This window comes from Apteryx mantelli, chromosome 2, assembly GCF_036417845.1.
Source record: "Apteryx mantelli isolate bAptMan1 chromosome 2, bAptMan1.hap1, whole genome shotgun sequence".
Lineage (NCBI taxonomy): Eukaryota > Metazoa > Chordata > Aves > Apterygiformes > Apterygidae > Apteryx > Apteryx mantelli.
Window position 1 is genome coordinate 133,854,071 of NC_089979.1, and position 14,683 is coordinate 133,868,753.

General features: G+C 35.5%; 1 protein-coding gene across 8 annotated transcripts in view; it reads left to right on the plus strand.

Annotated features, from left to right (window-relative positions):
* Window positions 1-14,275, plus strand: part of HYCC1 (hyccin PI4KA lipid kinase complex subunit 1) — a 57,541-nt gene extending 43,266 nt beyond the window's left edge. For 5 of the 8 annotated variants that reach the window (XM_067291602.1, XM_067291599.1, XM_067291598.1 and 2 more), the window contains 4 exons: window positions 56-172; window positions 905-992; window positions 1,558-1,717; window positions 10,166-14,275. In XM_067291602.1, the coding sequence (XP_067147703.1) occupies window positions 56-172; window positions 905-992; window positions 1,558-1,717; window positions 10,166-10,722 (922 nt within the window). In that variant the 3' untranslated portion in view covers window positions 10,723-14,275. The other 3 variants (XM_067291605.1, XM_013941346.2, XM_067291604.1) reach the window with 3 other exon arrangements.
* Window positions 14,276-14,683: the final 408 nt, after the last annotated feature.

Consider the following 14,683-nt stretch of genomic DNA (forward strand, 5'->3'; position numbering starts at 1 on the left):
GTATAGAAAGGTGGTTCTACATTATTTACTAATGACAAATGAATGATTTCTTTAGAATCTGTGTCTGTGGATATCCTCGCCAACAAGTGAGAAAGTACAAGGGAGTAAATAGCAGGATTCCAGTTTCTTCTGAATTTATGGTGCAAATGCTAACGGGGATTTATTATGCCTTGTGAGTTTTTTTTCTTTATATACGCATATAAAATAAAGAAATGTCAGCCTAATTTGTACATTCATGTAGGCATACCACCTTTCAGATGTTTTGTTTCCTAGTGAATAGGAGTATGTCTAGTAGTATGGTCATCAAGAAGAGAACATACTTCAGCTAACTAGTTGCAGAACTAACCCATGTAATATTGGAGAAAGAGGGATGGAACAGCACATAACGGTGTAACTGGTGATGTGAAAGTCTTTGAATAACCTTCCAATTGTTGTCTACTGCCTACATTTCTACATGCATAGTTTTGACATCAGTCTAGTTAAGCAAAAAAAAAATCTTACCATTGCTTCTTTGAAGTGCTGATATCATTCACACTTTGATAGTCATGTTGATGTGTGAAGCTCTCTTATTAACTGAAATAAATGTTAAAACTTCCATCTTTTAAATGTTCCTGTGTTGCTAATGTTAGAACAATCCTGTTTGAAGTTCAGAAAACATCATGACTAGTTGATCAACAACTGATTGTGTCTTTTTTTTTAACTGCTGGTAGTCGATGAAAGTAAAACTTGTTCCTCCTTGGACACCTCTTCAGAACAAGTCTTCTAGATAGCAGGCATAATAGGAAATAATCAGTTTAACTTCTAAACTGAGCTTTAAGAAATACTGAATCTGTGGATGTCATGTGACCCAGAAGGATCATCAGTTGATGGGTGCTAATTTTTATGTATAAATTTATTTTTGTAGTTATAATGGAGAATGGGATCTGGCTCGTAAAGCTATGGATGATATTTTGTATAGAGCACAGCTGGAACTGTATCCAGAACCTCTGCTGGTAGGTGCTGTATTTCAACTTTGAGCAGAATTTTTAGTCCACTAAATTTTTCTGATGAATGCACACCCTGATGCAACATCATGCCAGGAACTTAAAGCCCACAAGGTCTATGTAGTTGTGCTTAACTGAATAGCTAGACCTATAAGTATATAGACAGACACATTTTTAACATGCTCTTTATTTTACCATATTCCCTAGTGTACAAGCCATTTACACTAGAAGACTTCCAAGTCTTGGAGGTTTAAAAGATGCAGAAACATGCTGAAGTTCATGTTGAGTAATAGCTGCATATTGAAACTAGAAACTTTGCTTTAAATAGTGTGATGGATTTTAAATGCAACTTAGTTGTGAGACAGGCAATTGCAGCTGGCTTTTTTTTTTTTTTTTTTTTTTTTACAATCTCTGTGTAATGTTAGTGTGGTTAGCAAAATGTTAGTGTGGTTATTTGAACTTAAACTGGAATTATACAGAGTACTCTTCTTGGAGTAATAAGAATCCCCTTACATAATTCTCCTAAAATTTGGATCTTTTTGTTAAGAATTTATCTGCATTTATTCTGTTCTAGGTTGCTAATGCAATTAAAGCTTCACTGCCTCAGAGTGCCATGAAATCTAGTAAAGAAGGTACAAGATGCATTCAGGTTGAAATTACACCTACTTCATCTAGAATATCAAGAAATGCTGTGACTAGCATGTCTATCCGAGGGCATAGATGGAAAAGACATGGTAAGAAACATTATTTGCAATGAATTCCGAGCTTTTTAATCCTATTTAAAATAATATTGAGGTTTTGGGTTTTGCACATCTTCATTGTTAATTAAAATGCCTTCAGTGAGTGAATATTATACATTAGTTCTCTTTAGATTGAGATTGCTTTTCTAAAGAGAATTATTCAGATTTTTAATATGGGTTTGAGGCAGTGATAAAACCGATTATATATGAAGTGGGATGTGCCATTCTGCTGCTGCTAGTAAGCAAACAGCAGTTTGGAGTTTATTTTCTTAACTGGTGAATGGAAATCTTAATACAGTTCAGACATTATTTTCTCTATTTCTTTCTTTGACCATATTTGTTTTTTGTTTGTTGTTAACCAACTTCTATTCAAGGGAATTCTCCAAAATCACTGAATCTTTAAAGAAGCTGATGTTCCTGTTTTCTTCTGAACAGTAATGTATGGTACCTGAAGCAAAACCAATATATTTGTAACAGCTTTACTATTATATTTAGTATTCTTACCACAAAACCTCATCTGTCTGAAATTACGTAAATAAAATTGGGACTTAAATATAGTCAGATAAATTTTTATTTTTAGGGCAGATTAGCATAAGAGATTCTAACAAGTTGGACACAGGTCTGTGGTGAAAAGTGAAAAAAGATGGTGCTGAATGTACTGCAAAAAGAAACATTCTATTCCACTTCTACCTGCTTCAGATGAAGAACAGCAGATCAACCAGAGATCGAAACTTCTCATTGTTTGCTCTCCTGAGCTAGTAATTCTGATCACAGGTTAAGGAAGTGAGTGAACATTTATACTGAACTTATTAAAAGAATATTCTGCCTTTTAAAGCTGAATCATAAAAACTTCTTGTATAATGCACACTATAAACTTTTATTGTATATAGGCAATGTATTTAGAAAAATACTATGAAATTCCTTGTCATAAAGCACCTAGCAATACTTCAGCCAAGTGTTGAAAATTATTTATATACATACATATACATATACATATACTGGTAGAAAATGACTTTAAAATAATGACTGAGCTTTCTGAGCAGTAATGATACCCACTGGTTGTAGTACCAATAGTAAGGTGCCCAGGGTCAAAGCAACTTAAAATAATCAACTGAAAATAATTTTGGTTAAAAACTGCTTAAAACTGTCAGACACAGTTGAAGAGCTAAAATATTAGCATCTTTAACCTGAGTGAGGTCCCATAGCAATTCATTACTGAAATGTTAAGACTCTAAGGAGAATTTTAGCCTTTAGTGTTTATTTTCCTTTCTTCAGGCTGACAGTTCTTAAGCAAGGAGTATTAGCTAAGTGCCAAAAATCTGTATGATAGATCAGCTTTTAAATGGAGAAACGCCCTTTGTAGTCTAGCAATTTTGCCTGCTATTATTTTTTGGGTGGTTCTGATGTTCATTCAGACTAGGTGACAGAGGGGAACACGGATCAGTGATGTTGAATGTTGCTTATCCAAAGGAAACGGAGGCATGTTAAAATAAGTGTCCCCTTGCTCTTGTTAGTACAGAAAAATGTAATACAAAAAATGTTACAGAATCAGTATTGGAGCCATCCTTCTGAGAATGCAGATTTTTTAGCAAATACTGAGATCTGGGAGTTTTTACGAAAACCGGTGATCTAGTATTGCCTTCTTGTAAAGGTGATACTTGAAGTTCAAGAGAAAATGGGTAGGACAATTGTGCACTGCAGCAGATAACAGTAAGGTGAAAGAAATGAGAACAACAGTAGAATTTATAGAGATGGGGGAGAATGGTGGGTTTTATGGGAACCTCATATAAAGCAGGACAAGTCAAGAGAAACAGTGGTGTAATCTAGTTCTAGTCAGTATGACTGAAGCAAGGAGTGGTCAGTGTTTAGGAAGTGTTAGGTTTGCAAGATTAAGGACTCTTAATCTCTTGTCAACACTTTATTTGGGTTATTGAGAAAACTTTGGACTTGCCTCAGTGGTAGCACACAGGATTTAGTTGGGGAAAAATCATTTGGTGTAGTGACAGGGGAAAAAATTTGTGTGAGTAGTTGTAAATTTGAAGGCTGTGGAAACAGGGTAGTTTAAAGGCTAAAACTGAACCTACGTTATTTTTGACTGACTGACCACCAATTTGTTTTGATTTAAATGACGCATGTTCCATGTATTGTACCACTTCAGATAGCCTCCTCAAAAATGTTGTTATAAAATACTAACAAAATTGTTGTTTATGACTTAAAAGAAGTCTTTTAAAGTGAATGAATTGTATCATGATTTCAAAATTCCTAATAACAAGCTTCCATGCCCAACAATCCTGATGAAAGAAAGAACTTTAGGGTAGGCATACAGATAGAATAACGAGGTTTGTGTTTAGAGATGCTTGTTTGAATTAAAATGAGTATTGGAGTTGGTAGAAATCAGGTGACAAACCTTGTCACTCCTGATCATTGTTCTCTCTCCTAGAGTGTGGGTGGGTGGGGAGATGAAGTTGGTGGTTATGTGTGGTTAAGTTTGATCTTCTGCATTACATGGACCACAAGACTTCCTGAAGCAAAAAATCCCCAGTGATGGAAGCATTTTCCATCACTGTTTGTAAAAAACCAAATACACTGCAGATTACAACAGGCTAATTGCATTTCCAGCTGAGAAGCGTGTGCTTTCTTTCTAGTAATTTTTTAAAACTACTTCCATTTGCAGACACTAGATCTTGCTAACCTTTGCTAAAAATCTCCACCAAAGTCTGTTCTGGGAAAACGTCAACTTACTGTTTAATCTTACTGTCATACTCAACCCTGCATGTAACCCTTTCATTCGAGCTGTTACTTAGACATTTTTTAAAGTCAAGTTGGTATTGTGAATTTGAACTTCTGACAGACATAGTAAATGGAATGGTCATTTGCAAAATGGATCCATCTACTCACAAATGAATGGGATTTATAGAGTCAGTTGATATTATCCACCACTTATCTGCAAATTATTTTGTGCTGTTGAATTGTTTTGCTTCTAAATCGTAAACCTAAAAAAGAGGATTTGATTGGGCATCAATTTTTGTAGTGTTCATATTTTAAAAACAAGCTCTGAGTGGCTCCTCTGTTTCCATTCACAAGTGGAGGAAAAACCAGGAAAATCGTGCAGTATGTAAAGCACATAAACACTTAAATGAGTGGTTATTTATAGAAGCAAGGACAAAAAAATAAAGCAAGCTCTAGTAATGCTTTCCTTACTAATGTAAAATTTGTATGACACTGCCCAGAAAAGAGCTACTGGAAAAACTCCTGTGTTTAGAGATAATGCATGTAAGACAAATACTCTGACATAAGTGACTGAGTAAAAAGAACTGAGCAGATGTTGGGTAGATACATAGCAAAAAAGATGATATTGACTAGAGAAGAATGACTAAATGTTATTTTTTCCCCATTACAATGATTGACATTCAAGTACTGCACAAGGTTTAGAGATATTAGTCTTTGAGACTCTATGGAGAGATTTTTTTATTTTTATTTTTTTAAACAGTGTTGGCTCCTGAAATAGTTATAACTTTTTTTTTCTAGGAATTCAGAATGAATGATAATTTTGGGATATAAGCTTGATACTTCTGTAAATCATTCAAAATGCAAAATGCTGACATGGCTGTAGAAGAGATGCAGCTTGAGCTTGTGGTGGTTAAAATTCAATTACAATCTAGATGAAGAGTTTGCTTGTTTGGAGGCACTCATAATAATAAGGTAGATTATGATTGAAATATCTTTTGAATTAATTTTTAGCAGCTGGTAATCATTAAATATGTTTACCAAAGTTGGTTGTACTACACAACACATCTAGAACTTGACTCCAAATGTGTTTTTCTTCAAATGTTATACCATATTTACAGTAGCTTTCAAGGTGACATATTTATTCAGTTTTGTCTATACGCTATTTAGCAGTGTCTTTTGGTGTTTTCTCTTTTGCTACATTGCCTTGAGCACTGCATGTTAATATCTCTTTCTCAGAAGAATAAGCCCCAAGAGTTGTCTAGTCTGAAGCAGTATTATCTTGAAAAAGAAATCCTCTGAAGCTGAAGGTTTGTTTGGGGAATTTTTAAAACTTTTAAAAATAAGGATGGGATGCATCTGTGAAGGACATGGATTGCATAGTCTTAGCGCTGCCACAGGGCAGGACTGTAGATGCTATGGTAGACAGTGTTAATTGGGGATGAGATACCCTGTATCCTATTTCTGGTTGACTTCTTCCTGTAGCTCAATGTTAAACTCTGAGAAAAGTGTATTCCCTTTCATTAAAAGTAGTTAATAACTCTTAACTAAAAGATTAAACATAATTGTATTGAGTAAAACTCCTCAGTAGTTTTCCAGTTGATTGGTTACAGAGCTGTGGGAATACAGCAGTGATGGCTGAGGTACTAGTATCAGAATCTGATATTGCAACTAGAAATGCATGATACCAAACAAAATAATTATTGCTATTACCATGAAATCTGTAACTTCTTAAAAAAAAAAAAAATGTGTATGTATATATATATATATAAAAATATGTATATATTCCTTTGTTCCTTCAGTCTCTGCTGTGCCTTTGATTTTGTGCACCCTCCATCGCTCTTCTTTGGAGCTGGGCACTACTAATTAATGCTTTTTTGCCCTTTCTGGGTAGAAGTAGGAACTGAAAGCAAACTCTCTTCTGCCCACTCTTCTGTGTGGGCTCCTTGCTCTAAACACTCTTTCTAGTAGAGTAAACTTGTGCATGTGGGGATATGGATCCTGGGAAGACCTGCTGAACTAAGGTGCCTATAGCCAGACAGATGGGGTAACAGGAGGGGGTTTGAAGGTTGCCACAGAAGTACAGGTACCTCACCCCAGTGAGATGCAACCACTTTACCTAGAGGGTCAGTCTTCCCTCCTCACTAAACCTCTGCTCCTATGTTTAAAAAAAGTATCTGTGTGTATAAATAAATAAATATATAGCTGTATTTGATATTATGATACTACTTTGATCATATCTAATATTCAAATGATACTGGCTGCATTTTAGTGATAGGTAAAATGAGTTTTATATTATTGTGCATGTGTCAGCAGTGCAACTTTCCTAGAGGAGTTTTGAAGGGTTTTTTTAGTGACTAGTTATTGCAGAGCATAAAGCTTTCTAATGTCTCTACTGCTGCAGTTCAGTGCTCAATTGCTACCTTTGTTACTGTAAAAGACTTCTGCAGAAGATGCTGTTAGCAGGAAGAGAAATTGGAAACTCTTAACTCTTCTAAATTTGGTGCCAAATATCAGGAAGTTAATTGCTGCTGTTAGCTACTTTAATGTCATTTCCATTAGATAGTACAACTTATTAAATAGATATTTTCATTAGTGACTGAATAGTTAAAGAATCGTAATATTTACCATTTGCAGGTAAAATTGGGGATGGCTCTTGCACTGGGGGGACAATGGTGTCCATCCCCAGCAGAATAACCAAGAGAAGCACAGAGGCCAGCAAAAAGCCAAGCAGCGCAGCGTGCTGGAACTGGAAGTACACTGTGCCCGCACAGCTGTCCTCACTGCAGGGGATTCCCCTCCAGCTGAAAAGCATTAGAGCTGCTGCTGTGTAAAATCATCTCATCATAAATTCCTTTATTTTTGTACTTCATATAGGCAATTAAATGTCTGTACTGAAAACTCCTGTCATCTGCAAAGCAAACTGACAGTCTAGTCTTAAAGTTCCTTCCTTAATCCTCAGTTGTGAAAGACTTGTGTTATGGATAAAACACTGGGTTTCACTTGAGCTTTAGCCCGAGCTGTGTTTTTAGTTCACTTTCAGTCTTGTCAGATTTGTTGCCCTAGCATTTGTATATAAATTATGTATATAACACATGTAGTGTATATAGTGTATAGTTTTCTTCTACTTTGCTTGTATTTCTGTGGTATACGTCTTCATGGAGGATGTGCAGTGACTACCTGTAACTGATGGCTTCTCTTTTTCTTCTCCAGGTCATCAAATGCAGTTTTGTGGTTGTAGAGCTAGTGCTGATAAAGCAATTCTGAGTACTTTTTTAAAAGATCTTCAGACACTTAAAATACTTCAAACACTGTGAAGCTGACAGCTTGCTAGGATTGTAACTTGTTACTTGCATATACTAGGAATTCCCACAAGGTCTCCCCCCCCCCCCCAGTTTATCTTTCTCAAACCTGTCTTCATCTAATTTAGACAGTGATCTTGGATCGGGATTTGTTTTAACAGGACCTCATAGGAACTACTGCATTATCATCATCATTATTGTTAAAAATCTTGGGCTTACATGTAGTCGTCATTCTTGCTCTTTGAGTAGCAGTGTGATTTATTTATTTTATTTTTTTGGCCACATCTGCAGGAATCTCAGAATGTCTTAAAACGTTTTTTTAGCCAGGCTTAGCATTTGTATATTTTCTGCTGTTGACTTCCTCAGGTGAAAAGGAGTAATCTTAGAACCAAGTTGTGTTGTTTTTACTTTAATTTCCTTTTTTCCCCAGCACTGCAGAAAGTTGCGTTGTTTCCCTCCTCTCCCCTGAGTTGCTTAGTAACTGACTTGTGTGACACAGATAAATTTATTGCAAATTAAGGTAGTTGTAAGATCATGTAAGAGGTTTAGAAAGGCTGAGAAGATCAATATCTATGGTATAATATTAGCAGTGGCAAAACACTTGAGTAAAACTCCATAAATTTTATCTGAGCAAGTTGATTTTAGTAACTGGAGAGACTTCCTAATTTTAAATATTTTTCTGGTTAAAAATGATTTTGAAATGAAAAAAAAAAGGAATTTAAGTGTGCTTGAGCTGGCCTGGTGATTCAGGTATTAGTTATCAGGCTAACCATTGTGCAGCATTGCAACACTGCATGTGGACTGAAAGTGGAATTTCTGGTCTAAAGTGATAACACATGAAGTTGATATACCACTTCATTGTAAAAATAACAACTTTAGAGACAGTTTTGTTCTAGCACGTTGATGCTGAGAAGATAGTCATAATTACGGAGAGTTCTTTGATATTTGAAATTCTGTGAATGTTTGTTTTATGATGATACTCAAAGCTTTTAATTTTGAAAGATCAAGTGTGGGACTTCCAGTATGTGGGTGCAGGCCAATAATTGGAAGACTGAAGTTCATAGTTTAAAAATTAAGTAAAATTCCATACTTGCTAATGTTGCTAATTAACAAGAGGTTAATATGTGAACATCTGCTTTAATTCATAATGCTTTAGTCATCTATTTCTATGGGGTTTTGTTTCATGTTTTGTTTCAGACATCTTTTTGTTTGTTTGTTTTTTGTTTCTTATTCATCTTCAATTCTAGAACAACCAGAGAATGGTAATGATGCTACTGAATTGGGCAACTTTATCATACCTGAGATTAGTGTCACAAATGTGGCTGGAGAGAGAACCGGGAATGGGGAAAAAAGCAGAGCACTAGCAGAGAATGATGTTCAGCATTTACAGGGTGTACAGGAAACAGCTACAGATCCTAGAACTGACAGCAAAGGCATACCAGAAATCAGGAGGCAAAAATCTGTAAGAAAAATGATGGAGGATGGAATAAACTCATCTGGCAGAGTGCAGTTTTAGCAGAGCACTTGTAGCTGCACTCTAAGGTACCGCTGTTGATTGAAAGGGTCACTGCTGCATGTTTGGAGAATTAAAGTATGCAGTTAATATATTTGCATGTGTAATAACACAGATGCATGTATTGCACACAGATTTGTCTGTGCCACAGACAATGATGATGTACTTACAAGTAGATAATTTGGAGCAACTACACTGTGAGATTCAACATTATTTTGAGTTTATTAAGCATATTTATTGGGTTCACAAAATCCAGTGATCAATGGAATGAAGAAAGCTATCCAAATGGACATGAAAAGCATCTTGCTGTGTATATCAGATTTCCCCAAATTTCACTTTTCATTGTGTGCTTGAGTTTTCATGTTCCACTGTGCTCGAGTTTCCAACTCGTACCATCAGACCTATGATGCAGAAGGTGACCTTTCAGTCCTAAAGCATTTTTGGGTTGCTAATTGTGCAGGTGCCGTATTAGGTGTTCTGGGGCATTGATCACATATCTTTATAATTAATGAGCTTTGCAAAATAGTATATGGGAGCACTTGCTCAAAACAAGATTTACACTTTTTTTAGTTTTGTGTAATAACTTCTGATATGTTTCTAATCCCTTGCATGAATTAACAAGACTGCATTTCTTTTCTTTTCTTTTTTTTCAAAATGACTACAAAATGAGATTGTGGGCATGCTTCTTGATTGAATTAATGCAGCATTATTTGCTGTAATTTTATATCCTAATGAATTGTATTCCGAAATGTAATTTAATAGGTAAGTGCTCTGTCTTCTGTTTGCTCTCTGTTCTGTTGCTTTAAAGCTTCATGCTTATAAATATCAAAATCTAGTAATCATAAAATCATTAAATGTGAGAAAGTCAAATGTTAATTTTTTTCTTATTCTACCATGCAGGTAATACCGATTTAGCAATTCAAGAAGAACTGATAGAAGTATCTGAAACTGATGAAGGATTTTACTCTAGGGCTACTTCTAGCACAAGTCAGTCTGCCTTATCGAACAGCAGCAACACCAGCAGCAAGAGCCTTTTAGGGAAGAGCCAGCGAAGATCTGGAGGAAGCAAAGCTGGAGGGAAAGAAAAAGAAGGGGAAACCTGCAGAGAATACTTGTCACGAAAACAGACTCAGAGAGCCATGAGTGAGAACCTAGAGCTTGTCTCTTTGAAGAGACTGACACTGACGACTAGCCAATCCCTGCCTAAACCTGGCAGCCATAGTTTGGCCAGAACTACCACTACTGTTTTTAGTAAATCTTTTGAACAGGTCAGTGGTGTCACAGTTCCAAATAATCGTGGTGGTGTATCTGGTACAGAGGCAAACAGGTTCTCAGCTTGTAGTCTTCAGGAGGAAAAACTGATATATGGAGCAGAAAGAACAGATCTTCCCGTTTCAAGTAAACAACCCAATCAGCAGCGACCTCCTAGTATCAGTATAACTTTATCAACAGATTGACATTGTTAAATTGGCCAGTATGAAAAATAAATCTGAGGGCTTTATGCTGATGTGGGTACCATGCATTAAGCTCCTTAATATGCTATATATTACCACCTTAAACCTGAAGCCCATAAATTTTTATGTTTTGGCTCCCATTTGACAGTAAGAATGAGTAGACACAGTTGCAATTATTTTGCATCAACTTCTAATAGCTTGGAAAATACCTCTTTGACTTCTTACTTTATTTATACCCCTGATTGTTTACAGCTTCATGTAACACCAATTTAACAAGCATCAATTGGTTGTTTAGCCACTGACCAAGATGTGCGGCTTTCTACAAATGCACAGTATGGGAACAAATAGATCCCCTTTGCGAGATTTTACTCTTTGCTACCAGCTGGCATAAGCGAAACTGCAGAGGTTATTTAGTAGGAGCCTTGTGGTGTGGGCATGAAATTTTGGAACAGCATTGTAACAACATAACACTTTCTTGTGTTAGTCATAAGAAAGCTGCATTTACGTGTAAGGTTAAAACTAGAAGCACCAGTTCAGTGTTTGTTATGGCAGCTTTTGTAACAGTAGTTAGTACATGTGGCAATACTCATGCTTTTGTATACTTATGGGTCTGCATTATAGATACATTATAGTTTGTATATACACCTTTGAAAATGGGCCAAAAGTCACACAGTAGCAGTACTTGTGGGTGGGAGTTCTCATGAATTGCTGTAGTAGTCACTTCTCAGGCTACCAATAGTCTGACAGTCTCTATTTCTTTCAGATTCTTAAATATTGGGCACAAAGCTACTTGGTGAAAAGTCACTGTCATCAATATTTCTATTAATGGGAAAGAAATGTGCTTGTGTAGTGGTATCATGTAGAAAATAAAGTATGAACGCTTTGCACTGAATCAAGCAAATCAGGAGTGTGAATGTGTTTAACATGAACTTGTATTCTCTTAGTCTCAAGTAACTACCAAAGGATGTGTACTTAGAATAACTTGCAAGCACAAAGGGAAAATATAATATAAATATAACTAGCATTATAATTGCTAATCTCTTATACCTCTTATTTTTCTAATTTGAAATTCTAAAATAGAAGCCTGTTTAAGGTTACTTAACTTCAAACCTTCATGTAGTCTGATGACCTCATTTGTTACTAACTTCTGCAACCTTGGGTTTATAACTGAAAATCAGCATTAAAACTGCTTATGCAGAGATTTGGAGAAGCAACAGCTGACAAAAGCACTTCAGTGGCAGTGACCATCTGACAAACAGACCATTTATTATGAGTGGAGAAACAGGATGAAGATGCAATGCGTGTTCATTCCTAAGTGACCAGATTTCCACAGGTAGCAATCCCTTATTGTCAAGAATATAAGAAGGCCTTGTAAAAGAGCAAACAGTGAAATTTTAGTAGACATTCTTATTTGCCTGGGGGTAAGTTTAGATATTCCTTTTTTATTTAAACTGAAGCACAAGTGACTTAAGCAGCTCATGTTATACTAGCAGCTTATAGCTTCTTGAATTAATTAATGAAAATGGATGGGAAGGTGTAATTGATGGTGTTAAACAAGTTGTTACTGAAAATAGACTAATACAAATAGTCTCTGGAGTGTGCGTAACCCCAGGCAATGGAAGAGTTTCAGGCAGCTGGTAGCAGACATTGCCTAGTACTACACACTATTCTGAATGTAGAGCTTTTCCTTTCCTTAAGATTTGTTGTAGATGTTATGATGAAATAACCTGCAGAACTTAAACTGCTTCCTGATCTGCTCTTGCAGTAAAGTATTTAAGAATACTTTGAAATACCTTACAGTAACTTATATTGAAAAAAATTAGAATAAAAAATAAAATTACAGTTGACAAATGTTTGTGACAGTATTAATCATGAGCTAGTGTTAAGGAACTATTATTTCTAAGTAGTTTTACTGGGTTTTTTAGATCACGATTATCTCCACAGTGGACACTTTCAGACTGGGTGTTGGTGTAAAAGATATTTATAATACTTGGAAGATCTAGCCACTTAGCTATAAATCATTAGCTTTCTGAAGTATCTAAAATGCCATAAAATACAGAGATGTAACATAATGTTTACAGTGCTGTTGGCTTCAAGTCAGACAGTATTAAAGTACAGTTAGCTTACCCTTTATTTTATATAGCTAATTATTCTAATCTTGGTCTGGCTTGAATCCAAAATAATAGCTGAAATTACATGAGGCTTCATACCTTTTTATAAAACGATAAAAGGAAAGTTTATTGGTACTAAAGGCTGCTGCTTGTATACATGTGTGGCTTCATGTAAATATCTGTGCGTTAGTCTCTGGATCAACTTATACAATGGGTATGTTTTTATGAACTGACATCACATGTTGATACTAATTGAGTCCCAAGAATTTCTTTACTGATGTAAGTAATGAACTTTCAACTATACTTCTTTCTTTTCTTACAAAAAAAAAAAAAAAGAGGCAGGCAGAGAGGGAGGTCAGAATTATTTATTTTGTCCAAATACCCATCAACTTCCAGAAGATGAGTGTTGCACTGTTTCTAGTGTAGGATTGGAGTGGAGGTGGGAAGGGAAGCAGTGGTGGCAATTCTTTCCTGCTACTTATAAAATTGTGAAGCTCTTGGTTTTTGAGCATTATCTGATCATTTTAGACTGATTAATGAAAGGTGTATATTAAGTAGGGGCCTTTTAAAGGTGTAAGGAAACTATCTTAAGACATTACGTATTCTGTGCTACCCCATAGTAGGTAGTTGTGATAAATATGTTCCAAATGTCATACATAGTTGCAACATTCTGCAGAAAAAATGTTAAATAGGAGTGAATCATCTCAAATTATAATAAAAGAGAAGCTGTTTAATGCTGACATTTAAAACTGACCTTACTGTTTTTAAATCAGAGAACTGTTTCCAGTGATGGCTTTGAACAGCACCATTAGCAAAACTGTATTGAAAGCTGAGTAGAACTACTTTCATTTTGAGAACCTGTAACATTTGTGCAAAGAGTGTATGTCTTCTCACCATTTCCTCTGGGGCTGCGATGGCTTTTCTGAGGGGGGGAAAAATGTCATTCAATACCTGACAGATTTGACAAGTACAGAAATATATTACTATTTTAGCCCTGTTTCTCTCTATCTAAGGAGGTCTCTTCTGACTTCTCTGATGATTTTAGAAATTTCTAAATTATCTGGCATCTTTTGTCAATGTTTGAGGCTTACAATGCTATATATAGATGTGTAATATATTGCCTTTTGTATTTGTATAATTATACTTCTAAGACAGCTGAATAGATGTGTACATTTCTTAACATTCACCAAAGTCTCTGAAATAGCTGCATCAGTTTATAGTTGTTAGTCTTCACCTGAGAGCCTGAGTTTAAATGAATGTGCTACACTTTCTCATGTTCTGCAGTGTGTGTGAGACTTTTAGTAATGCAGTATTTCACTTTTTTACAGAGTAAAACCTCTTTTTAATTATACATGAAAACTTACATTCCTAGTGTATAAACTACAAACTTGTGGTGTTTTGTGTTTAAAACTTTGGCTGATGAAATAAACTGGATTTTTTCTGAAGTTGTATACTTTTGTAAATACTTTGTACAGTAGCAAACTCTGCCTCTTTTTTACAGGTTTTGCTGAAATACACATTAGGTAGCAATACATTTGTTCAGCTTTCACTATACACATCTAGAAGTCACTGAAGATTGATCACGTTACTTAAAACATGCTGGATACCCATGTTTTACACAGGCTCTGCTAATACAGCCTTGTCAATTAAGACACCGTGACTAAACCTCTCAGCTGATAAACACTTACTGGCTCACAGGTATCTATAAACAGGTGAATTGTAAACTGGCTGATGTCAGAAGTAGACTGTGCTGTCAGTAATGCGTCACTGCTTGTATAATTCTGATAGTTGTGATGATGATCTTAATATAACAGTATTTTTATTTTTGATAGTTTACACAGCAATAATCTGTG